Source organism: Gigantopelta aegis, chromosome 4 (assembly GCF_016097555.1).
Source record: "Gigantopelta aegis isolate Gae_Host chromosome 4, Gae_host_genome, whole genome shotgun sequence".
Lineage (NCBI taxonomy): Eukaryota > Metazoa > Mollusca > Gastropoda > Neomphalida > Peltospiridae > Gigantopelta > Gigantopelta aegis.
The window spans coordinates 9,409,735-9,435,615 of record NC_054702.1 but is presented as its reverse complement, the minus strand read 5'-3'; the positions used below and the strand labels follow the sequence as shown (position 1 = coordinate 9,435,615).

General features: G+C 38.3%; 1 protein-coding gene across 5 annotated transcripts in view; it reads right to left on the bottom strand.

Moving 5' to 3' along the window:
• LOC121372630 (protein still life, isoforms C/SIF type 2-like) overlaps positions 1–25,881 on the bottom strand; it is a 116,700-nt gene that overhangs the window by 7,181 nt on the left and 83,638 nt on the right. For 2 of the 5 annotated variants that reach the window (XM_041499059.1, XM_041499063.1), the window contains exons 18-22: positions 25,424–25,554; positions 24,392–24,565; positions 23,773–23,963; positions 20,765–21,047; positions 18,243–18,305 (exon numbers count right to left, since the gene is read on the bottom strand). In XM_041499059.1, coding sequence (XP_041354993.1) covers positions 18,297–18,305; positions 20,765–21,047; positions 23,773–23,963; positions 24,392–24,565; positions 25,424–25,554 — 788 coding nt within the window. In that variant the 3' untranslated portion in view covers positions 18,243–18,296. Of the gene's footprint in view, positions 1–2,794; positions 3,370–13,309; positions 18,306–20,764; positions 21,048–23,772; positions 23,964–24,391; positions 24,566–25,423; positions 25,555–25,881 lie in introns of those variants that run through there. The other 3 variants (XM_041499061.1, XM_041499062.1, XM_041499060.1) reach the window with 3 other exon arrangements.

The following is a 25,881-nucleotide window of genomic DNA, read 5'->3' as shown; positions in this document are numbered from 1 at the left end:
GTTTTCTTCTCTGTGTCGGGTCCTTGCTGTGATACAGGTTCTGGTTGAGATAGCGATGACGGATAAGTTTCTGTGATGACTTCCTTCTGTGAACAGGTCGGTGATCCTTGAGTCTTTTATTAGCCATACACATCAGGTCGTCCAACACGATGAGATTTCTGACTCTGGGATCCAAATAACGATCCTTTTCCAAATTCTCAGGTATACCTTGAACAAATTTCACTCGAGCAACCTTTTTGATCATATCATATAGGGGTTGCCATCGTTTGTAGAGCCAGATGACGCGCTGGGGAGGCGGCTGGATTTTACCATCTCTCAACAATTTGTATACCAAAAATGTCTTTCCACACGACGTGGGTCCCGACACGATCATGGTGAAGGGATGTAGCAATCTTAGGGGATGCTGCTGCTGCTGTGGTGGTGGTGGTGGTGGTGGTGGTGGTGGTGGCTGCTGCTGTGGTGGTGGTGGTGGTGGTGGTGGTGGTGGTGGCTGCTGCTGTGGTGGTGGTGGTGGTGGCTGCTGCTGTGGTGGTGGTGGTGGTGGTGGTGGTGGTGGTGGTGGCTGGTGGTGGGTGGTGGGTGGTGGGTGGTGGTGCTGGCTGCTGCTGTGGTGGTGGTGGTGGTGGTGGTGGTGGTAGACCTTTAGCATGTTTTTGTTGAAAATGTCTTAACATGGCGTCTCTCTCCTCGAGAATGTGAAACCACATTCTGAACATGTGCTCTGCATGACGACTCTAAATGAAATGACGATATCTGACCCACATAGTTCCTTTTTTATAGCTTATTTAGAAATGCTTCTGCAGTTTCGGGGCTTTCCAACCCGTACCACTTTGTTGTTGTTGTTGTTGTTTCCGTTTCAGATCGGCTTTGGCTTGCTCTACCACTTGTTGTGTTGGGGAGACCATGACGACTTTGGGTGTCGGGGACTTGTTTCTGTTCCTCTTTTTCTTTTTTTCCACGTGGGATCGTAGAGTTCTAGACATCGATCCACACTGTACATGATCTGACTTTTCCCCCCCACGTTGAATTTCGAAGTGAGGTTGAAGTTTACCTTGTGCCTGCAGTTTATAGAAACGGGTCCACTTATCCACGTCGGGTACATACAACTTGTACTGGTCTGACATGTTGCTCCTCTGAAAGTTCTACCTCAAATGACGAGTTTTTCCAAAAACTATTTTACTTATATACCTTATGACGCATAAAGATATGGTACAGGAATGTTTGAATGTGTGTGATACGTATGACCAGTGTCCCTCCTCCCAAGCACAAATCTCATCGTGCGAGCTCCCAAAAATAATCGTTACCAAAATATTACCCTTTACCAGTGTTACTACCATAGGGACACGTCCAGAGACACACTCATGGACCCAGGACATAAATAAGAAAGCAAAACCTGTTATTCACGGTTTTATTTCACAACATACAACATGAAAAACATAGCACACAAGTGTCTAAAACATTTAATGTCTGAAGAGGTTGTTCACATAACAAACATTCCTTTCTTCGAGACAAATATGTCTTTCTTTCCCTATGACTAAAACAAAATACTAAAAATAAATATTTGTATTCAATTAATCTTTATTTTACGAGGAAGGAAATGTTTTATTTACTCAACACATTTTATTTACGGTTATACGGACATATGGTTAAGGACCACACAGATATTGATTGAGGAAAGAAAGAAATGTTTTATTTAAACGACGCACTCATCACATTTTATTTACGGTTATACGGACATATGGTTTAAGGACCACACAGATTTTGAGAGAAAACCCGCTGTCGCCACTACATGGGCTACTCTTCCGATTAGCAGCAAGGGATCTTTTAGTTGCGCTTCCCACAGGCAGGATAGCACATACCACGGTCGTTGTCCAGTTGTGGAGCACTGGCTGGATATAGCCCAATGGGGCCACCGACGGGGATCGATCCCAGACCTACCGCACATCAAGGGAACACTGAGCTACGTCCCGTCCACACAGGGTTATTAGAGGATGCTTGTATTGGGTTCTGCTTGAACATAATAAATAAATAAACAAATAAATAAATAAATAAAATAAAAACAAATAAATAAATAAATAAATAAACTAATTTAAAAAATAATAATAGAAAAAAAAAACTTCTACCACATGAGATACGAACGACGTACCTTTCACGCTCAAGTCGACTACGCTAACGACTGAGCTACCGAGACATTGGCAAAATCTGTCATTTAAACCATATATATGTGTGGGTGTGTGTGTGCTCGCGGGACGAAGCGACGAAATAGGTCAGTTCATAATAATCTTGTGAATGCGCTATCAGATAGTGTAGAACGAGAATTCCTTTTTTCACCTATTTCAATCATTTCGTCTTTCTGCCAGACTTTGAGAACTTAACTTCTAGAAGTTCCGAAGAGTATTAGAGACTGACAACACAAGATACCATCACTTGCCGGATGTAAACAGTGATAACCATTCATCATTCAGCGCGCTAAAATTAAATACACTACCTCGCGTCGGGCAGTCCTTAGACGTGGTAGGTTAACGGCACCACTAGAGCATCTCGATTTATTAATCATCGGCTATTGGATGTGAAACATACTTCTGACAGTTTTAGAGAGGAAAACCCCCCTGCACTTTCCCATTAGTAGCAAGGGATCCTACAGACAGGATAGCACGGGCGTTGCTAAGTACGACGGATCGGGGTCGGGCTAAATAGGTCAGGATTAGACTAAGTAGGTCAGGGCCAGTAGGGCGTTGCACACGGCACAGTAGTCCGTGACTTCATCAAGGTCAAGGCCAGTCTAAGTAGGTCAGGGCCAGTAGGACGAGGTCACGGCACAAGGCCGTGACGTCATCAAGGTCAAGGTCACGGAAAGTAGGTCATGGGGCTATACAGGCCTGGATACTACTTCTATCAGCTTTTTGCCAGTGACTTAACCAACACAACACCAATGCCGGCAGACTGAGTCTGGGATGGGCATACCTGATATAGGCATCATCAAATTATAATTTGACTTCATTCGACTTGACTAACCTGATTGGCTGACCACGTGACCATGAGACTTCCGGCGTTGTCGTTGACCTCATTCGTCATGAGACTGACCTCTGAGACAAGGGTCGGATCCGTTGGTTGGAACGAAAACTTCAGGATGTGGTCCCCGCGCCAGTCTATGGCGGAGAACTTGTACATCTTCAACATGCCGGTACCAGTGAAGGTTGCACCTGAGCCAGAAAACGCAACAGAGCCCACAGGACTCTCGTCCATGTAGCCCACACCAATGGTTGGCGAGGTGCTAGCGAAGTTATATTGCAAATCGACAGCGCATTGTGCTAGAACAGTTGCTGAACCCAGTAACAAGGACACGACGACCGACAATACCGACATGGCCTGGTTTTCAGTGGCACATAAAAATCAGAAGAATACAAATTGAAAAACAATTATCAGTTACCTTTTTCTTTTTTAAAATTAGTGTTTATATATATTTGGGGACAGTGAGATATAAGTAATGGTAGCTAATATAAGAGATTTACATGTCACTTCGTGTGCCCAACTTTATGCAGTTAAAGTTTGCTTTGTTTAACGACACCACTAAAGCACATTGATTAATTAATCATCGGCTATTGGATGTCAAACATTTGGTAATTCTGACACGTAGTCATCAGAGGAAACCCTCTACCTTTTTCCCTAATGCAGCAAGAGATCGTTTATATGCACATACCACGGCCTTTCACAAGTTGTGGTGCACTGACTGGAACGAGAAAAAACCGTATGTAGTTGGATTGAATCTTGGACGCTTTGGTTCTAAAGTATCCCTCCATGCTGCAGTCTGAGGATGGGCAATATTGTTTACCAAAGGCTATTTTAGTGAGAGGAAGACAGGTAAGCTTTAGTGCTTTAGTCCAACCAACTTTTGATGACCACATTTTATGACGGGCTTGTGTCATAGACTAACACTGACTGACAACAGCACGCTGGCTTCTTGATTTGTCACATCTGACAGAGGTATGCTAATATTGCCTAAATATATACTACTCAAAAGAATTTAAGTGTCAGACGATATTTTCGACATTATTTTCTGAATGTCAATTATATTAGCTAGACCATAATGTCACGCATGGTATTGTTCCATTTTGACGAAAGTGGGTCTAAGCAACCCATAAATGAATTAAAATCCACTGTCATTGACAATGTCGACTAGTTCTAATGGCGAAAACATGCTTACATTTGCACGTAAATTAGGGCGAAAGCGAAAGGTCTGCTAAGTGCCCATAACTTGCTTTTTCACAAAGCACTTCATTTGCACGCTTTGCACGTGTATTCCATGTTCCCAATGCTGAATTTCCGTATAATTGGAGCTTGCGTTCGTGTACGGTGCACACTCCAAATTCGACAATGGTACGACTTCAACTGACTATCGAAGATCGAGGAAGGGCTATTGCTTGGCTTCAGGATGGCAATACGCAAAGAAATGTTGCTCTGAGACTTGGTGTCAGTCAGTGTCGTTGGCCGACTGTGGCAACGGTACCAAGCAACAAATTCTGTTCCAAATCGTCCACGTTCGGGAAGACCCCGAAGCACTACAAATAGAGAGGACCGCTACATCACCAATATGGCTCTACGTCAACGCACAACCACTGCACGCCGATTACGTGACAATCTGCGGACTGCGACTGGAACTCGAGTGTCTGATCAAACCATACGCAATCGTCTGAGAGCCAATAATCTACGCTGCCGTCGCCAGGCTGTTCGACCACCACTCCTACCACGTCACAGAACGGCCAGACGTCACTGGTGCACGCTTCATCTGCGGTGGCAACGTGTTCAGTGGGGTCGAGTGATGTTCACTGATGAGTCCAGGTTTAGTCTCCAGTTCAACGACGGTCGGGTTCGTGTCTACAGACGTCATGGGGAGCGCTTTGCTGACGTTAACGTTTGACAACGTCACCGGTTCGGTGGTGGCAGCGGCATGGTGTGGGGCGGCATCTCTATCCACCACAGGACCCCCCTCTATGTGGTGGATGGCAATCTGAATGGAATCCGCTATCTGAATGAGATTATCCGGCCGTTGGTTCTCCCAGGCCTTCAGCAGATTGGCGGCGGGGCAGTTCTGCAGGATGACAATGCCAGACCCCAACGCGCCAGGGTGGTAACGGACTTTCTCAGACAACAAGGTATCGCCAGGATGGATTGGCCAGAATATTCGCCTGACTTGGCCCCAATAGAGCACGCCTGGGACGAATTAGGCAGGAGAGTTCGGGATAACCATGCCCCTCCGGCCAACCTTCATGATCTGGGTCAACTTCTTATGGCAGAGTGGCAGGCCATTCCCCAAGAGTTCTTCAGACGTCTGATCAACAGCATGAGGCAACGATGTGTCGAGTGTATTCGCGCCAGGGGTGGATTCACACACTATTAAACGAATGTTCTAATGTGTAAAATCCATGTTTGACAACCTTCAACTTTGACAGCATGTCATGTGACTTTCTTGTATACAGTGACGTTTATTTGTGGTTTTTTGTAAATATGGAACAATAAATAAAAAATTTGGTGTAGTTTACATCATCAATCTAATACACTCTGAAACTTAATTGGTTATAAATTTTTGACCCTTAAATTCTTTTGAGTAGTATATATATATAGTTGAGGGTGTGGAAATTATCCATTGCACTTCTAATGGTATATCCTTTCCAATATCAAAGAATGATAACATTATATCACACCCCCCTGTGTCCATGATATGCCAATAAGTTAGTAATACTTTTCTACGGTCGCCTTTATATATATACATGTATTTATATATTATTAATATAATCAATATTGACCCACTGGCCTCGGTGGCGTCGTGGTTAGACCATCGGTCTACAGGCTGGTAGGTACTGGGATTTTTAAGCCAGATACCGACTCCAAACCCTGAGTGAGTGCTCCGCAAGGCCATGGTTTGTGCTATCCTGCTTGTGGGAAGCGCAAATAAAAGATCCCTTGCTGCTAATCGGAAAGAGTAGCCCATGTAGTGGCGAAAGCGGGTTTCCTCTCAAAATCTGTGTAGTCCTTAACCATATGTCTGACGCCATATAACCGTAAATAAAATGTGTTGAATGCGTCGTTAAATAAAACATTTCTTTCAATGTTGATCCTTGAATAGAGAAACCATTTTGACACTGAGTGAGTTCAATATCACCAAGAATACAGAAGTGAAAAAAGAAGAAACAAATATCTATATCATGTGCAAGTGCTGAATGTGCTTTAACATTAGCGACCTGTTATTCAATAGTATTGCCTTCTTCGTGAATCGCAGCCACAAGTGCACCACAATGGATTTCTACAGGTACTGGGTCACTACCAACAACTGAGATAAAGAAGCTTGTGCATAACGAAGTCATCCGTGTGTCTTACAACATCGTGATAGGTGCATCTTTAAGCAGATATGTACATTCAAATACCATAATACAATTTTATGAGCAACTGCATATCTGCACATCTTTTATTTTCAAACATAAAGAGGGAAGCACCAAGGAAAAAGTTAAAGGTTGTTTTGTTTAACGACACCACTGGATCACATTGATTTATTAATCGACTGCTATTGGATGTCAAACATTTGGTAATTTTGACATATAGTCTAAGAGTGGAAACTCGCTACATTGTTCCTTTAGTAGTAAGGAAAGTTTTATATGCACCACCCCACCGACAGGATAACACATACCACGGCCTTTGATATACCAGTGCACTGGCTGGAACCAGAAATAGCCCAATGGGCGGAAGCACCAAGGAGTCAATGCATCAAGGCAGAACCAAAGGAGCCAGCCGAGCTTATACATTATAAAAGAACAGCATGCCTGCCGCCACAAACATGGTCGGGCTGCTGGTTATCTCTTGTACTTGCCTTTTGCCAACCACCCCAACCCCTTTCCTCTTCTGGAAGAAGAATCCGGCATAAATCGACACATGCTCCAAATATGCACGTTAAGCCATATGACTTGACCTGGCCTGCCACCACAAACATTTGAGGACATTTCGGTTTTGTTTAATGTTTGGGGCGGGACGTAGCCCAGTGATACAGCGTTCGCTCGATGCGCGGTCGGTGTGGGATCGATCCCCGTCGGTGGGCCCATTGGGCTATTTCTCGTTCCAGCCAGTGCACCACGACTAGTATATCAAAGGCCGTGGTATGTACTATCCTGGCTGTGGGATGGTGCATATAAAAGATCCCTTGCTGCTAATCGGAAAGAGTAGCCCATGAAGTGGCGACAGCGGGTTTCCTCTCTCAATATCTATGTGGTCCTTCTCCATGTCTGACGCCATATAACCGTAAATAAAATGTGTTGAGTGCGTGGTTAAATAAACCATTTTCTTCCTTCCTTCTTATTTAATGTTCTGAGAAACAAGTCCCGAAACATCTTTAAACATGTTACTCAGTAAGCATGGTCTGGATTGACTGGTTTCCATCATGCCTGAAGCACGCTTTGAGTTGCAGATGATACAATTATCATTTTTCTTTTTTATCTTTTGGACATATTATTTTGGTGATATTGGTCTCATTGTCAAGATGGTTTCTTTAAGTTACGACCGTGCAATGATTGATATTAATGTAATTGTTGAAAAAATTTCTCCATCATTCCTGACTCGCAGCTCCTACATTTATTGTGTGTGATATTGAGGCATTAACTTATTGGCATTAAAACGAGTGTAATGAATCTGGTACCATCTGGTTTGCATACTCTCACCAATTTAGGCGATATGCAGTTTAGTTACAGTGAAATATAAAAATCATATTTATATTTTGTGAAAACATTCATGATTTAATTATCTCCCTTGTAAATTATCATTATTGAGTTTGATGATTGCCAATGCATCTGATCGGATTTTAAAACATATAGTAAACTAGTTGCAACAATATTAGAATCAAATAATTTTCAATTTAATGGTGAAAATTTTATTCAAATACAAGACATTGCAATGTGCACAAGAATGCCCCCTAGTTATGCTAATTTCTTTATAGGTTGTTTTCAAAACGATATATTAATGTTATTTTATAACTTAATGATGCTCAATTATAAGTACTATATCTCTTTAACGATTATTTTTTTCTAAATAATAAATTATAAACCAAATAACGTTTAATGTGCTAATGTTAATAAAAAATATGTAATTTTAATCATTATTTAAAATATAAATTAGAACAAGAAAATAACAGCTAATATGTTGTAATATGTTTATGTTAAAAAAGTATCAACTTGTACATTATTTACTTTGATGATGATTCTGCAAGATAAACAAGGTGTACAGGTAGACTATTACATAGTAGACCATCTTGTTTCTAACATTACAAAATGCTATATAGTATATACACGTACCTCCCACTGGTTACTGAAGACTCGCAGTTTGAAAACATGCCAGACACTGAACATACTTATACTGTCTTTGAATTGTGATAACAATGCCTCAGCGATTCCAGTAGATCGAATATTGCCAGCGGGTACAGAGTTCTTAGCAGTCAGGTCGTAACAAGCAACTTGATAACAAATCCCACGAACCACACCAGAAGAGTGTCCACTATACCGCCCCGTGTGCTCGAGGGTCCGAGAGGAATTTTCACGGGTTGTGTTCCGGGATTTATTATTTTGTACGAATGAGCTTATCAAGTTAAGAAGCAGAAGATTATTTTTGAAGAAAAAAACCCAGAAATCGATTTTTCATTTCACTAAAATAGATGAATGTATTTTTCAACTTTTTTCAATACAATGTGTGTATTATATGTGATATTTTTCAGATCACATACTTTAAGAATGTGATAACTTTGTAAATTAGATGTAAATTAATCGAGGTCACGGCACTAGGTTTATTGACATTTAAGCAAACGTACGAGGATGACACTCCATAATTGACGTATGCATTCATAGTCATCAAATAAAAACATTTCAATAGCAATTTTACACTAAAGCTGTCCAGCGTACAGAAAACAAAAAAACATTAAGCACTAGTTTATATTGATGTAAGGACATCCAAAATGACATCATTCGAGTTTGACGTCATTTCCATTCAAAAAGACACCGCGCCACATATTCTTTCGTCATTTGAATATCTAGTAATGGCGGATTGGAATTAAAGTTGCGTGTACAGTTTACAAAAACACGTTGTATTAAGCTTGAGATTGTATGATAAAGAGATACATATAACTTAATTCCAGTCCGCCATATATATATATATATAATATATATATATATATATATATATTATATGCATGCATATATATATATATATATATTATATGCATGCATATATATATATATATGTGTATGTGTATGTGTATGTGTATGTGTATGTGTATGTGTATGTGTATGTGTATGTGTATGTGTATGTGTATATGTATATGTATACGTACACGTACACATACATATATATTGTTGACGGAAACAACAAACGCAAGGTATTTTAGGTGGTAAATATTTCAAATGTTTTGTTGATTATTTCATCGTTTGGATTTTTTGGTTGTCTTCATTACTGAATAAATCTGGACAAGTTTTATTGTGTTATCACAGACGGCGTTTGCATGGATAGAAATGTGGGTATCCTACACTATTTCTTGATCCAAATCAATAGCATCGGTGCCCACCCAGGCCTGCAGTCACTGCTCTAACTCTCCTTACAATGGACCCAATCAAGACGATGTGTGATGTTATTCTACTTATGAAGAAGGGTCTGCGTGAATTGAACATTGTTTAGGACGTTGATGCGCTTCCTGGCCCTCCTTTCCAGCTCGTCTTACAAATGCTCGATCGGGTTCAGATCTGGACTGCACGGTGGCCAATCGAGCACTAAGACATTGGTTTGTCAAGACAAACCCAGGCAACGTACGGCCTCGCATTAACCTGCTGCAACGTAAGGTTACGCGCATGAATACGTGGACGGTCGTGAAGCCTGATGACCTGATCCCGATATCTTACAGCTGTACGATTGTCCAGGATGACCACAAAAGGTGTAGGGACGTCGTGGCCTTAAGTTGAACTCCCGCAAACGATTCCTAACCGTTCGTGGAGACACTGGGCGACCATGAATGCTTACAGCCTGACTCGCCGTCTTCGTAGCCCTCTGAAATCGGCGTGTGTGAGATGTATACCTCTATCTTGACGTGGCAACGTAACGCGCGGATGTCCGATCCTGGGACGATCAGCTATTTTTCCTTCCTTTCTGAGACGCCCAACTAAAGGAGCTATCGTTGACTCATGTACTCAAAATAGCTGGGTGACGTTGCGATTGCCCCTGGATAATTAGAGCAATAGCCCTACGGAAATACTTAATCGTAACCAGCAGAATGTAACACCTCGCGAAATGCGATTTTAAGCTACGCCCTTTTTCGTAAGCCACGCCCCCATGTCACAAACGAGTCTCATTTTTCCGCGGGAAATAAACATAAATGTGAACGAGTAATGCCCTACTATAATTGTAAATTATGCCAAATATAGATCTGTTATTGTAACGAGCATTTAATAAAATATCATAGACATATGAATAGCATGATATGGCCCCGGTTGTACTAAAACAATAATAATAAAAAATAATAAAAATAATAATAAATAACAGGCCCGTAGCCAGGATTTTGAGAAGGCAGGTCGTTTAGGCTTATGGCGAGGCACGAGGGCGCGAAGCACCAGACTTGCTTAGGGGGTCCGGGGATATATTGGGGGGGGGGTGTCACCGGTAAAGGGGGGATCGACATCCCCTGACCCCCCCCCCCTCCATTGGCTACGGGCCTGAATAAATAAATGAAAATAAAAATTATAAACTGCAAATTATCAGCTGCTGAGGTAGATTATCTGAAAGAGAAACTAACTACGGAGAGTACACTATCCCCAGTTCGCAGCTAGCCGTTTCAGAGTAACAGAACATTTTTGGCGACTAAAATTACATATTAAATACATTTTGTTTTTCTGTATATCCAAAATGTTTGCGGTCGTGAACTAATGTTTATGCAGTCATTTTTCATTTTATGTGGCAATATATAGTTTTTGTACATACGAAAGTATTGGAGGTTAAAATCAGATTTGGGCCACTGCAAGCATTAAGATGACACCAAACACCTTGTTTATACAGACAGTGATATTCTAAACAAGAACATACATTTAATATGTAATTTGTGTCAATGACACCGAACTCAGCATGGTTCATTTAAATAAATAAAACGAAAGCCTGTCAAATCCATCATCATAAATTTATTATACAACTGTTTCGTTTCTTAGTTAAACGTTCACACTACAACACAGATGACAAGAGGTGGTTCGAAGTGCCTGAATAATGGTAAAACGTTTATCACAACATGAAAACACCTGACCAGCAGGTGGGAATATATAGTTTTCTCTGAGCAAACGTGACACTGAATTTAACAACACATAATCTCTAACATGGCAATGATACTTTAATCTTGCGTATCGTGTAACAAGACAATTAACATACATAACGGACAAACTTTTAACCAATTCCACATAGACCATCTGCTTTTAGAATAAATCACATAATAACCTCACATGGATGGCAAAAACGTGAAATTGTTTAATGTTATACGAATGATGATGAGCCTACAAACTGCACTGTGGTGGTTTAACACAGGTCAACCCGAATGAAGCCATACTAAATAAACATATATCTATATATATAATTGTATAAACAGATACTGAAGACAGTGTCATGGACCGAGGAAAAAAGGTTTTATTTAACGATTACACTCAACACATTTGTATTTACGGCTATATGGCATCGACTATGGTTAAGGACCATACAAATGAGAGAGAAATGAGAGAGAAAATCCAATAGTGCCACTTCATGGAATACTCACTTAGTGTAATAGCAAATTACCTTTTATATGCATAATCCCACAGAGAGAATGCTACATGAAAGGGCCTTTGTTACAACAGTTGTGGAAATCTGGCTGAAATGTGAAGTTGTCCAATGGCTGGCACAGATACTAAATCGATAGTGCATCAGATAAGTATTTTACCACTAGATTACGTTCTAACCCAAGGTTTTTGTTTTATCCAAAAATAAAGGATTATAAATAGCAATCATATTCTATTGAGATAATAATATGAATGTACTGATCAAAAAGTGTTCACCCATCAACAGCAGACAATAATGCACGTCAATTTCCTCACAAATCTGCAGTTTGGAAACTTCTCTTCTAGCTGGACACAAGTGCATATGTTCGCGTTACTGACTTGTTTTCAAAACAACATTGTATGGGTGGATTGAGAGGGTGAATGTCGTGTGATTTGAAATATATACGCCAAACTAATGCTCAATATAACTGTTTCCAGTCGCTACAGTAACATAGCTTGAATAACACTTCGTCTAATCGAGCACTATATATGGATCCCAACACATGAATAACAAATCTGGTATTATAGAACTGGCTGAATAAAGTATTTTTTGGAACAGATCAAATTAACATATACTAAATAACAAAAGAAATGAAAAGTTTTAAACTATAGTTCAGTGTTAATTCGGTAAATGGACTGTCAAAATATTCACAAGACATTGATCATTTTAAAAGACACACAATTTAATAAGATTCAAACAGAATCATTTTAAATAAAGTAAAGAAAGAGTAAATTAATGTTTGCATTTCTTTTGCTCTTCAGCATATACATGTGCGTGCGCGTGCGCGTGTGTGTGTGTGTGTGTGCACGCGCGTGTGTGTGTATCCCCCCACTATCTATGGACTTAGAACAGAAATAAATATATGAAGGACTGTCTAAACTGGCTTCAAGATCGACTGATGAAATGGACTGGTATAACCGATCTAGTGCTGGATTAGACAAGTGTTATTCGAGCTATTGTTACTGAACAGGGCTCTTTGATGATGCTGGTTAATACAGAAATCCAGATTACACAGGAGGGAAGGGATTTCGCTCGGTTGAGGTGCTTGCATCGCAGGATCGAAACACCTTGGTGGATCCATTCAGCTGATTGGATTTTTTCTCGTTCCAACCAGTGCACCACAACTGAACAAAGGCCATGGTATGTGTTTTCCTGTCTGTGGGAAAATGCATATAAAAGATCCCTTGCTGCATTAAAAAAATGCAGTGGGTTTCCTTTGTTGAGTACGAGTCAGAATTACCAAATGTTTGACATCCAATAGCCGATGATTAATTAACTGATGTGCTCCAGTGGTGTCGTTAAACAAAATAAACTTCACTAGATTACATAGCTAGGCACCATTTGGTCAGATTCTGCATGTGGTGGTCCTGAAAACAAAAGGTGCCTAGAAAACCAATGAAAATCCCAGAATTTGCATTTCTCTAGTCTTACATCACTAAATATACATGTGAATAAAGAATGTGAAGACAGCTTTTAATAACAATACAGTAAACCAATAATAGAAAAAGATAATTAACTGTTACCACAGTAAAGTTATATGTATCACTGTTTGCAGCAACAGTATCCACAAAACTGTCTACAGTGAAAATACGGCTTTATCTATTCACATATATTACACATTTATATCATCATTTTCGGAAAAGAAATCATATTATTGATATGATTAGACAAAATAATACTCATTAGTTATAAAACAGTATACTTTGGACTCTGCTAACCCAGCTTCAAGAGGCTCTGAGCATGTAGGCCTGAATGAAATTATGTAAAAGAAAAGAAAGATTTATCTTTATCACTGACTAGTTATTATCATTATGTTAATTAAATAAATTGTAAATGTAACATCAGAAGAAAAAAAATTGCATTTCAGTGTAGTGAAACAAGTGTATAATCAGAACAATACAGTATATATTTCACTAAAACAGATTGTCGGTAATGTCATAAAAAAAAACCTGCTAATACTACATGTATTTGGCCGGATTATTCCTTGACAGTTCAGCCAAGATTCATAGTTGAAATTCGGTTTACGGTTCCACACCACCATTAATTACTCCATTCAGTCCAATATAATTTCTATGTCAGAATATATTGTGTGAAAAATACAACACTATCGAGAGGGTCATGTCACTATTAGTTTTAGGGATTGCTTTCTCTTGACAACACCATGACTGGTATATCAAAGGTCATGGTATGTGCTATCCTGTCTATAGGATGGTGCATATAAAAGATCCCTTGCTGCTAATCGAAAAGAGTAGCCCATTAAGTGGCGACAGTGGGTTTCCTCCCTCAATATCTGTGTAGTCATTAACCATATGTCTGACGCCATATAACCATAAATAAAATGTGTTTGTTGTTAAATAAAACATCTTCCTTCCTTCCCTTGACAAGTACTGTGTAAAAACTCAACCACTGACATTTTCATTCAGCCACCCTCATGCCAGAGCACACCTCATGTTGCTGTTATAAAAGTGTCAGTATACCACTTGCACAGTTGTTATCAGTTAGTACTACATATAAAAAATAACATTAAACCAATGGGTTATTCAAATACTACAGAGGCCAATCTACTTGTAAGCATCAAAGAAAGATTTCAACGGGATATCAGACTTTTGTATTATCTTTTAATGAGGACCTATTTCCTAAAATGGACTACATTAAGCTGGTACAACAAGTAACGACACGCCAAATGGTGGTGTGGTGTCTTAACAGAGCTACGATCAAATGATTAGTCACTTTTGGTCTTAAGTCAAAATACATCTCAACTGAATAATTCTGCTGAAATTATTAACGGTTCATTATAAACTGAGTTTATTAGCCCAGTTCAAGGTTTAAAATTGTACATATATGAACCAATGACAAGACATTGGCCTCTCTATACAGATCTTGTTAAATCAACATTATGCATGTAATGTAACAACCAGAATTTCAAAATGTAAGGTAGTTTTTCTTTTCTTTTTTCTTTTAAAATAAATCATGTCTATAAATTCGCCTATATACAAACTATACTACTCAACTTTTGCTAGGGATATACCAGATATATGTCACGATAAACAATTTGTCAACATCTTACATTTGTGCAGCATATGATCTATGAGACTAAGAAGTTTTTTGGATGTTAAATACATCACCGTAGTCCACTACAATTAATAAATATGGAATCCATTGAACACCAAAAAGGTAGTTGCATTACTAGCTTGACATATGTGTTTCCAAATAACCCTAGCAAAAGTTGACAGTGGCAAATCTAAGGGGAAGCTCTAGGGGCCACTTAAATTTTGTGACTGTTATATTTTAATCGCTTAGGGAACGTTTGCAGCCTTCAGGTACATGTCATTGAGCCTCCCTAAATGGATTTTTTGGATCCACCACTAGTTGAGTAATATAAACTTTAATTTCTATCTGTTCTGCAATCTGAAAATGATTGTTCATTTGACCCATAAATAAAACTAAAATGTTATTGGAAAATGAGTATACCAGCATGGCTTCTAGAATTTTTTATAAAATCCACTAGTCATGTGATCAGTAATTTAAAAATTTTACTAGCCATGATTAAAAATCCACAAGCCCTACTTCACTTTGAAGTAAATACAATTTAACTAATAGTAATAATCAGATATGTCACCTAAAGAGGGAGATAGAGCTTCAAAACACTAAGATTGAGAAGATAGGAGTGGGGCCAGGATATTCATATTTACAAAATAGACTTAAATGCAGCATTTGACTCTTTTTTTTTCACTAGACGTCGGGCATGGTAATAGCAGATATTTACTAGCCCAACATTGAATATCTCTAGCCACAGGAGTGGGGCTACCATAATCTAGAAGCTGTGACCAGCTTCACTGACTTTACTTTAAATATTTATAAGTAAAATGTAATGATTGGTAATGATTGTAACTATCATTTACCAGTTAAAGAGATTCTGTTTATATATATATATCATTATATACAGTAGAATCTCGTTGGGTCGAATATACCACAAGGCTCGAATCAAAAACGAAGCCCCAAGTTATACTTACACAATGTTGACCGAATGGTTAGGTCGAATTAGCCGATGGGTCAAACACTTTCTCGAGCACCGACAGGGTTTAAGCCAATGAGAAATTCAAGTGTGTATATATAATAGATATATAATCATCTTTGTAAAGTGAAAACTTATTTTCATTGTATATCCAACCAACACAACATAATGTATGAGATGTCCAGTATGTATAACAGATCAGTTAACAACTGCTGCCTGCAGCAGTCAGGACTATGTGTGTAATACATGATGTACAGAAACCTCTTTAAGTTGGTTACACCAAAACAGAAAATCTATTCAAATCTACTTTGTCTATGTAAACTCACATTCTACGTTCATCGATGCATAATGGTCTACAAAATATACAGCTACAAAGAAACAATTATGTTAAACTGCAATAAATTACTGCTACACTTTTACACACAACAAAAAAAACTGACTTAAAAATTAAATATTGCACGAGTATCCTTTGGCCTAATTTGCTTCAGTTCACCATCAGTGGTCATGTTTAATAAGTTATTAAAGTAGTGTGTATGTATATTACAGACAATAGGCTCACATTTAATATGATAAAATGAATAGACATTGCATGATTGTGATCAATGTTTTCTTAAATCAATCCAACTGAAATAAATCATATTGTCTGGATTTTCCATCATCTTTGAAAGTAGCGGTCAAACTTAAAATTATTATGCATTGGTGTAGCATAATAATAATAATAATAATAGATGATTGGGCAATTACTGTGTGACAAATACAACCAATACATGTAGATAAAAGAGTTTGCATTTATGGTTTTTATCTTAAATTTATGTTATATTTTTTAAAACAGAAACACAAGAATAAACTACAAAGTTATAGCAATACTCAGAACAATGTGTAAAGTGCATGGTTTACATCATTTCTATATACATGGATGGATATCAAAACTGAGGGTTTAATTTTAGAGGAAGAAAAAAAGCTGAGGTAATAAATAGAGTAACAAACTTACTATCAGTTATTATCAAATTTATGTCACATATAAAATAATGGTCATTTGTCACTCACTAAAGTTTGTGACAAATGAAAAATATTTCACTTTGGACATAACCTTGATAATAACTGATACCTCATTTATTATCCTCTATTCACACAGAGTTTATGTCTAAACTACATTAGAGAATCCTGGCCTTTGTCACTGGGCACCCTTCTAAATGGATTTTCTTGACCCGCCTGCCACTGTAGTATGATCCGTTTCATTCAGATTGTTGTAAGCATAAGAAATTACAACCAGTAGCATGTAAACTCTCTCAAAGATCCTGAGAGTACTAATGATTACAAACTGTCGTTAACCTCTTTTGGACAATGCAGCAGTTAGAAATGCATCTATCTAAAACGGTCCATGAAACATTGATAAAGCATAACAGAACACCCATGATAAAAACATGTAAATATGTATGTGATACACAATATATGTGACACACATGTAATACGTGTATGTTGTAAAATGTTGAGATTATTGTCACTGGTATGAACTAAATTCAGAGCAAACTATTGAAGAGTTCACTGCATTTGCCAAGTTCTGGGTAATATCAGTCATATGTTACAATGAAATAAACAACAAAAGTTTATCAAAGTAATGAATAGCAATTACAAATTATTCTATGAAATGGATGTATTATAAACATTTTGAAATGATTTTTTAAAAGCAGGTGTGAAAAAACCCAACCTTTTGATGTATAACAAACATGATTCATTGTAGTACTATTTGTAGCTATAACAAAATTGGGCCAAATGTGAAAATTTCCAGCAAAAACTAGCAATAACTAAAGCTAGGTAGTAATAAAATGTACCAAATAAAAAGCAGGATAAAATGATTAAGCTCCTTGATTATTGGCAATATTGTATTGCACCCCTAGTGTCTAATTTAGCACATTAACATATTGGATAATACATGTAGTTCAGTGGGTAAAACCCATCTAAATTTGTCCTTATGAAAAATGTTTTTAAGTTATGTACAAAAACTGTTTTTGTTATCTGATACCAGCCTTTTCATTTCAAAATGAACTACAAGACATTAATTGTAGGAAAAGTAGAAAGCAATCTGCTATGACTGACGAAAAACATGTTTAATTAAAAGATCTAAAACTGTATTTACTAAAATGTATTTTAAAAACAAGAAAACTTTGTTGGCCAATTTATCAACAGTAGACAACAATTAAGCCAGCTGCTGGCCACAAACGAAAAGGCTGGATTAGTCTTCCACAACCAACAAAATTGACATAATTGAAAATAAACCATCACTCAAAAGGCTTCATATTCACACCATGCTGATGGACAATTTGCATTAAACAAAAACGAAAAAACAAGCCCCTATACCAGGCAAGAAGAATCTCACCAGCCACGTGGCCTCACTGGGCCACATGCTCTCGGCTCATTTGTCACTCAACTTTCATAAAATCTGAAAAAGGAAACATACCATTACACCTTTCTCAAGATACATATACAGCTCCAAGAACCATATATTCTTTCCATCAATTGCACCATACTCCGATATAGCATCATAAACTGAGATATTAAACATCTAACACTGTTTGCACATACATTGTGTATATATATTCCACATATTAAATATGTAACGGAGGAAAATCCATCAAATGTCCAGCAGTCTCTACCCTTACAGCTCACATTTTGCACCGACTACTAACTTAGTAGGAAACCCGGGCCTACATTCATGATCATCACGACTGTGGGTGAGAAGTGTCAGGTTATCAGATGGAACCCCAAAATATCTATATTAAATCACGTTTATGATTCCAGTGAAATTCTAAAACAAAATCCTGAAATTCGATGCCTGATACGTACACCTACCGGTACATTATTCTGTCCTTAAAGGGACATACTCTAGTTTTTAAACACTAAGGAATATTTTTGACTATTGTAGCTAGTTTTGATAACTGAAATCATACTTTACTTAGATTTTATGCTTTAGATTATCAATTTCTGTACATTCAAAGTGTTTTTGGTCATCCTGGTGTTTTAATATCACAAAATGCATTTCTCATCTTTAAAAACGCATGTGTATCTGAGAAGTAACAGTTATGGAGTCAAGTGTCAGTCTGTTTTTAGCGGGTATTTCACCATTTTAAAGTCACAGACTCATGTTTTACTCAATTGTAACGTTATCCAACTACATTACAGGTTTGTAGATTAACTAAACTTATTGTTAATTTTCAAAGGTTGAAACTAGGGCCTGTCCCTTTAATAGCCTAACAGACACCTTTTTTACATTATGTCCTTCAGCATAAAACATTGTATTATATGTCCTTACAGTGAAAAACATCATATTATATCTCTAGCATGTTATATACCTACCTAGCTTTGTGTGTCCGAATAGCACTATTTTATAGTATTATGCCCTTACAGCATATTATGTCTACCTTTCTTTGTCCACACACCGTAACACCACATGTATCAAAACTAGTGTCCTTATACGATATAAAATATCTCTACCATTACCATCTATAGCATTATACATTACATATCTGGCATTCTTTGTCCTAATGTACTAATTGGCTAACTAGCATTCTGTATCTGTATAGCACATTATATATCTCTTGCATTGTTAGAATAACGTAATACATATCTCTAGCATTCTGTGTTCTTGTAATATTACATAACAACAGGCATTCTGTGTCCTTGCAGCTTATCAAGTCATACATCTAACATTCTGTGTCTTTACTGTGTGACATTTATATATCTAGCATTCTAGATCCTTACAGAATAACAGATTATATATCTAGCATTCGGTTTCCTTTCAGCAAGTCACATTTTACTGATCTAGCATTCTATTTTCTTATGGCATAACGTATCACATATCTTGCATTCTGTGTCCTTATAGCAAGACATATCACAGATCTAGAATTCTGTGTCCTTACAGCTTGACATATTATAGATCTAGTATTCTGTTTTCTTACAACACAACATATCACAGATCTAAATATTCTGTCCTTACAGCATAACATATTACAGATCTAGAATTCTGTGTCCTTACAGCTTGACATATTACAGATCTAGTATTCTGTTTTCTTACAACACGACATATCACAGATCTAAATATTCTGTCCTTACAGCATGACATATTACAGATCTAGAATTCTGTGTCCTTTACAGCATGACATATTACAGATCTAGAATTCTGTGTCCTTACAGCATGACATATTACAGATCTAGAATTCTGTGTCCTTACAGCATGACATATTACAGATCTAGAATTCTTGTGTCCTTACAACATGACGTATTACAGATCTAGAATTCTGTGTCCCTACAGCATAACATATTACAGATCTAGCATTCTCTGTATTTACTGCATGACATAACAGATCTGGCATTCTCTTTTTTACGGCATGAAATAATAACAGATCTAGCATTTTGTGTCCCTATAGTCAGGCATATAACAGATCTAGTATTCTGTGTCCTCATAGCATGATATATCACAGATCTAGCATTCTCTGTTCTTATACAACATGACATAGGCTTATGATGTATCTAGCATTCTGTGTCTTTATAGCACGACAGCCCGGGAGGACTAGCAAACACAACCGTTTTTTGAGTGTCCTTTCGTTTGGGGGAGCCCGTCTGATCCCCCACCATAATACCCGTTTTGCCGTCTTTGAGGACGGCCGATTTAGGACTGCCCTGCATTATGCCGGGCCTCTGCTTCCAGATTGGGGAGCCTGCGGGAGAATTGACCGAACTCGATGAGTAATTCAACGGATTGGCGCTAGCGTACAACAGTCTGGCAGAGCCACTGTGACTCGAACCGCTCAGGTTGGAGTTGGAGGAGTCGGGACTCTGGCTCTGGGCTATCTGAGGTTCGGACACGGTGTTGTAAGATGACGTGCCTTCATCTAGACTTACTTCGTTGAGGTCGCCGATCGTCTTGCTGCGAGTCCGGAATGAATTATCATAACTTATCACACAGTACTTCTCCTCGAAGTCCATTGAATGTCGCTCAGGGTCCATGGGTCGGTTAGTCCGTTTCTTGTTCATACTGGGAATTTGTTCCAGTTTTGTGGTAGTTTTCGGACTACCCACAACATTTGGCTGCTGTGGACGATTTGCAGGAATTGTCATTCGCCTGACACTGTCACGAATTGTCTGTCGAATCACCTTCATGAAATCTGCTTTCGCCTCAGGCGTGCTGTAAAAAAACCAAAAAACCAGCTGACAACTAATGGCAACTCTAAACATTCCCCACAATCTCATTACTTTTAAATGTTAAAGATTACTTTCTTTTCTTTCTCTAAATAAAATTCATGCTTTGTACTTGATAAGAAAATAAAACATGCATTTCCTTGAATAGCAAGATTTTGATTATGTTCAGCAATGTGAAAGCAACTAATGTATAACATTAAACAGAGATTGTTTAATTTATCTTCAGTCAAGAAACATGAATGATACATAAGTCATATTTCTTATGATGTTCCGTGATGCATATGAAGTAAATCACTCACAAGGTCTTGAAATTATGAACTTTAGATGGATCTGTACTAAAACGGGTTTTTTTAAATTATAATTCAGAAGAAATTTACAGCTAAAAATGAACCATTTGTCACATCATGTAATATACCCACCACAAAAAAGACTACAGCTATACATTACATACTGTATGTCACGTTGTGAAATATGGACCACTGACCTGTTACAGAACCGATGGCTACAGCTATACATTATATACTATATGTCACATTGTGAAATATGGACCACTGACCTGTTACAGAACCAATGGCTACAGCTATACATTACATACTGTATGTCACATTGTGAAATATGGACCACTGACCTGTTACAGAATCGATGGCTACAGCTATACATTACATACTGTATGTCACATTGTGAAATATGGACCACTGACCTGTTACAGAATCGATGGCTACAGCTATACATTACATACTGTATGTCACATTGTGAAATATGGACCACTGACCTGTTACAGAACCAATGGCTACAGCTATACATTACATACTGTATGTCACATTGTGAAATATGGACTGACCTGTTACAGAACCAATGGCTACAGCTATACATTACATACTGTATGTCACATTGTGAAATATGGACCACTGACCTGTTACAGAACCAATGGCTACAGCTATACATTGCATACTGTATGTCACATTGTGAAATATGGACCACTGACCTGTTACAGAATCGATGGCTACAGCTATACATTACATACTGTATGTCACATTGTGAAATATGGACCACTGACCTGTTACAGAACCGATGGCTACAGCTATACATTACATACTGTATGTCACATTGTGAAATATGGACCACTGACCTGTTACAGAATCGATGGCTACAGCTATACATTACATACTGTATGTCACATTGTGAAATATGGACCACTGACCTGTTACAGAACCAATGGCTACAGCTATACATTACATACTGTATGTCACATTGTGAAATATGGACCACTGACCTGTTACAGAACCAATGGCTACAGCTATACATTACATACTGTATGTCACATTGTGAAATATGGACCACTGACCTGTTACAGAACCAATGGCTACAGCTATACATTACATACTGTATGTCACATTGTGAAATATGGACCACTGACCTGTTACAGAATCGATGGCTACAGCTATACATTACATACTGTATGTCACATTGTGAAATATGGACCACTGACCTGTTACAGAACCAATGGCTACAGCTATACATTACATACTGTATGTCACATTGTGAAATATGGACCACTGACCTGTTACAGAATCGATGGCTACAGCTATACATTACATACTGTATGTCACATTGTGAAATATGGACCACTGACCTGTTACAGAATCGATGGCTACAGCTATACATTACATACTGTATGTCACATTGTGAAATATGGACCACTGACCTGTTACAGAATCGATGGCTACAGCTATACATTACATACTGTATGTCACATTGTGAAATATGGACCACTGACCTGTTACAGAATCGATGGCTACAGCTATACATTACATACTGTATGTCACATTGTGAAATATGGACCACTGACCTGTTACAGAACCAATGGCTACAGCTATACATTACATACTGTATGTCACATTGTGAAATATGGACCACTGACCTGTTACAGAACCAATGGCTACAGCTATACATTACATACTGTATGTCACATTGTGAAATATGGACCACTGACCTGTTACAGAATCGATGGCTACAGCTATACATTACATACTGTATGTCACATTGTGAAATATGGACCACTGACCTGTTACAGAACCAATGGCTACAGCTATACATTACATACTGTATGTCACATTGTGAAATATGGACCACTGACCTGTTACAGAATCGATGGCTACAGCTATACATTACATACTGTATGTCACGTTGTGAAATATGGACCACTGACCTGTTACAGAATCGATGGCTACAGCTATACATTACATACTGTATGTCACATTGTGAAATATGGACCACTGACCTGTTACAGAATCGATGGCTACAGCTATACATTACATACTGTATGTCACATTGTGAATATGGACCACTGACCTGTTACAGAATCGATGGCTACAGCTATACATTACATACTGTATGTCACATTGTGAAATATGGACCACTGACCTGTTACAGAATCGATGGCTACAGCTATACATTACATACTGTATGTCACATTGTGAAATATGGACCACTGACCTGTTACAGAATCGATGGCTACAGCTATACATTACATACTGTATGTCACATTGTGAAATATGGACCACTGACCTGTTACAGAACCAATGGCTACAGCTATACATTACATACTGTATGTCACGTTGTGAAATATGGACCACTGACCTGTTACAGAATCAATGGCTACAGCTATACATTATCAACTGTATGTCATGTTGTGAATACGGACCACTGACCTGTTACAGAACTGATAGAGCCTCTCCGGCCTGCTGTCCCCATCAGACCGTGAGTGGACCAGATCCCACCAGTAGTGGCGGTCCATGTCACTAATCTTCCCAACATGCACCTGCACTTCTTGCGTGGGAATCAGCGTGCGAAATCTCTCCACCATGTCTGAAGAATCCGATGAGGATTTGTTTGGTACGGACTGAAACAGAGGAAAGATTTCTGTCAGACAGGTCCAACATACTTTTATACACACTCATTTCAACTTCATAACTTTTATATCAATCATCTATACCCAAGACGTTTCAACTCTAGAACTAGGTTGGTGCCATGCAGTGCCATTGTCATTTGGTGCCATGCTTATGATTAGTAAAATATCCTCCTGATACCATGACATCACCTATGTTTCTGGGGATAATAAATATATATTAATAATAATAATAATAATAATTAATAATAAAAAAAAATTAAAATTAAAATTAAAATTAAAATTAAAATTAAATTTAAATTTAAAATTAAAATTAAAATTAAAATTAAAATTAAAATTAAAATATTAAAATTAAAATGATAACAGAAGAAAAGAATCCTGATAACATTTCTGTTTAGGGTCAGTTAAAACATGAAACATACTCTAGTTTTTCTTCTTTTTGACCTCTCTCTGCAGAGAAAGACGACCCCAGTCCTGAAGACAAAGACAGTGTTTTCAAAATCGACGGTCTTCTTGACCTTGCCCAGATACTCGAGCATGTTGCACCACTCCACCATCCCGTACATCTGCAGCTCACCCACACTCAGGTCAACAGGCTGAAACAAACAGATATGATGTCATCACACTAGTATATAAACATTTCATCAATCTACTTATTTATTCATCCTGAAATGTAATCAAACTGTCATCTAGTCATGCTCAGGTCAACTGGCTGAAACAAACAGATACGATGCCATCACATTTCAGTAATCTACTTATTTATTCATACTCAAATTATAATCAAGCCACCTAAGTCATCTAGCAACAGATATGAATTATTCCCATTTATATTTTACTCAGTGCCACTCAATCAACCATTCTACTTTAATGACTACATCTATGCTGAAACAAACTATGTTGAAAATATATCTGCACACAAGTTTTACTCTGATTCAGCTTTGGTGAACACATGCATTATCAAATTAACGACTGCAGACCAATGTCTTTTTAAAAATGATTTTACTCAGAAACCTCCATTGATTTCCATACTATTATATGTAATTTAATTCCTGTACCCCAGTCTTTGCTGGTAGTTTGGGTCTGTAATGCTACATCAGGCACGGCGGAAGCAGGTAGACATTGGGGGGTTGACTGCATGTCTGTTTATGTCTGTTACAATTTCCTTCATCAAAATGTGCACCCATTTCCCTTTGGCTTAATCCTACGGGACATTCCAAATTACATAGCACCATACCACCTCCTGCCTGTTACCGGCTACGGTCAGACTGCTGGTGCTCCCTTGCACCTGCCAGTGCTGGCAGTCCCTCCTCCTCCCACCCCCACCCTTTCCTGTCCTGGAGAGAGGAGCCAGTCAAGGCCATTATCTGTGCCCAGGACAGGTGTGCGCTACAACAGCTTGCTCTGAATGTGCACGTTAAACAATTTAGTCTTAGTCTGTTACACTTCTCCCTTACCTGTTTGTGAGGATGGACTTTCTTGAAAGTCTTGGACAAGTCATCGAACACCGACCCGTACTCCTCGTAGATCTTCTGCATCTCGTTGATATGTTCAGCCACCGCTTCCATCCCCCGCAGGGCTTCTGCAACTCAAAACAGGCACAGTGTGTTTACAACAAAGAAACTTTCAGAAACTGAAGCACATTTCATCCAACTTCAGAAAATAGTGTGACTTACTCATCCAAGTATATGGCATAAATTTGTCTCACCTGTAAGATGTTAGTCTCACCTGTAAGATGAATGTGTCACCTGTAAGATGAATGTGTCACCTGTAAAACATTTTGACTCACCTGTAAGATGTTTGTCTCATCTGTAAGACGTTCATCTCACCTGTAAGGTGTTCGTCTCACCTGTGACATGTTAGTCTTGCCTGTAAAATGTTCATCTCACTTGTAAGATGCATGTTTTACCTGTGT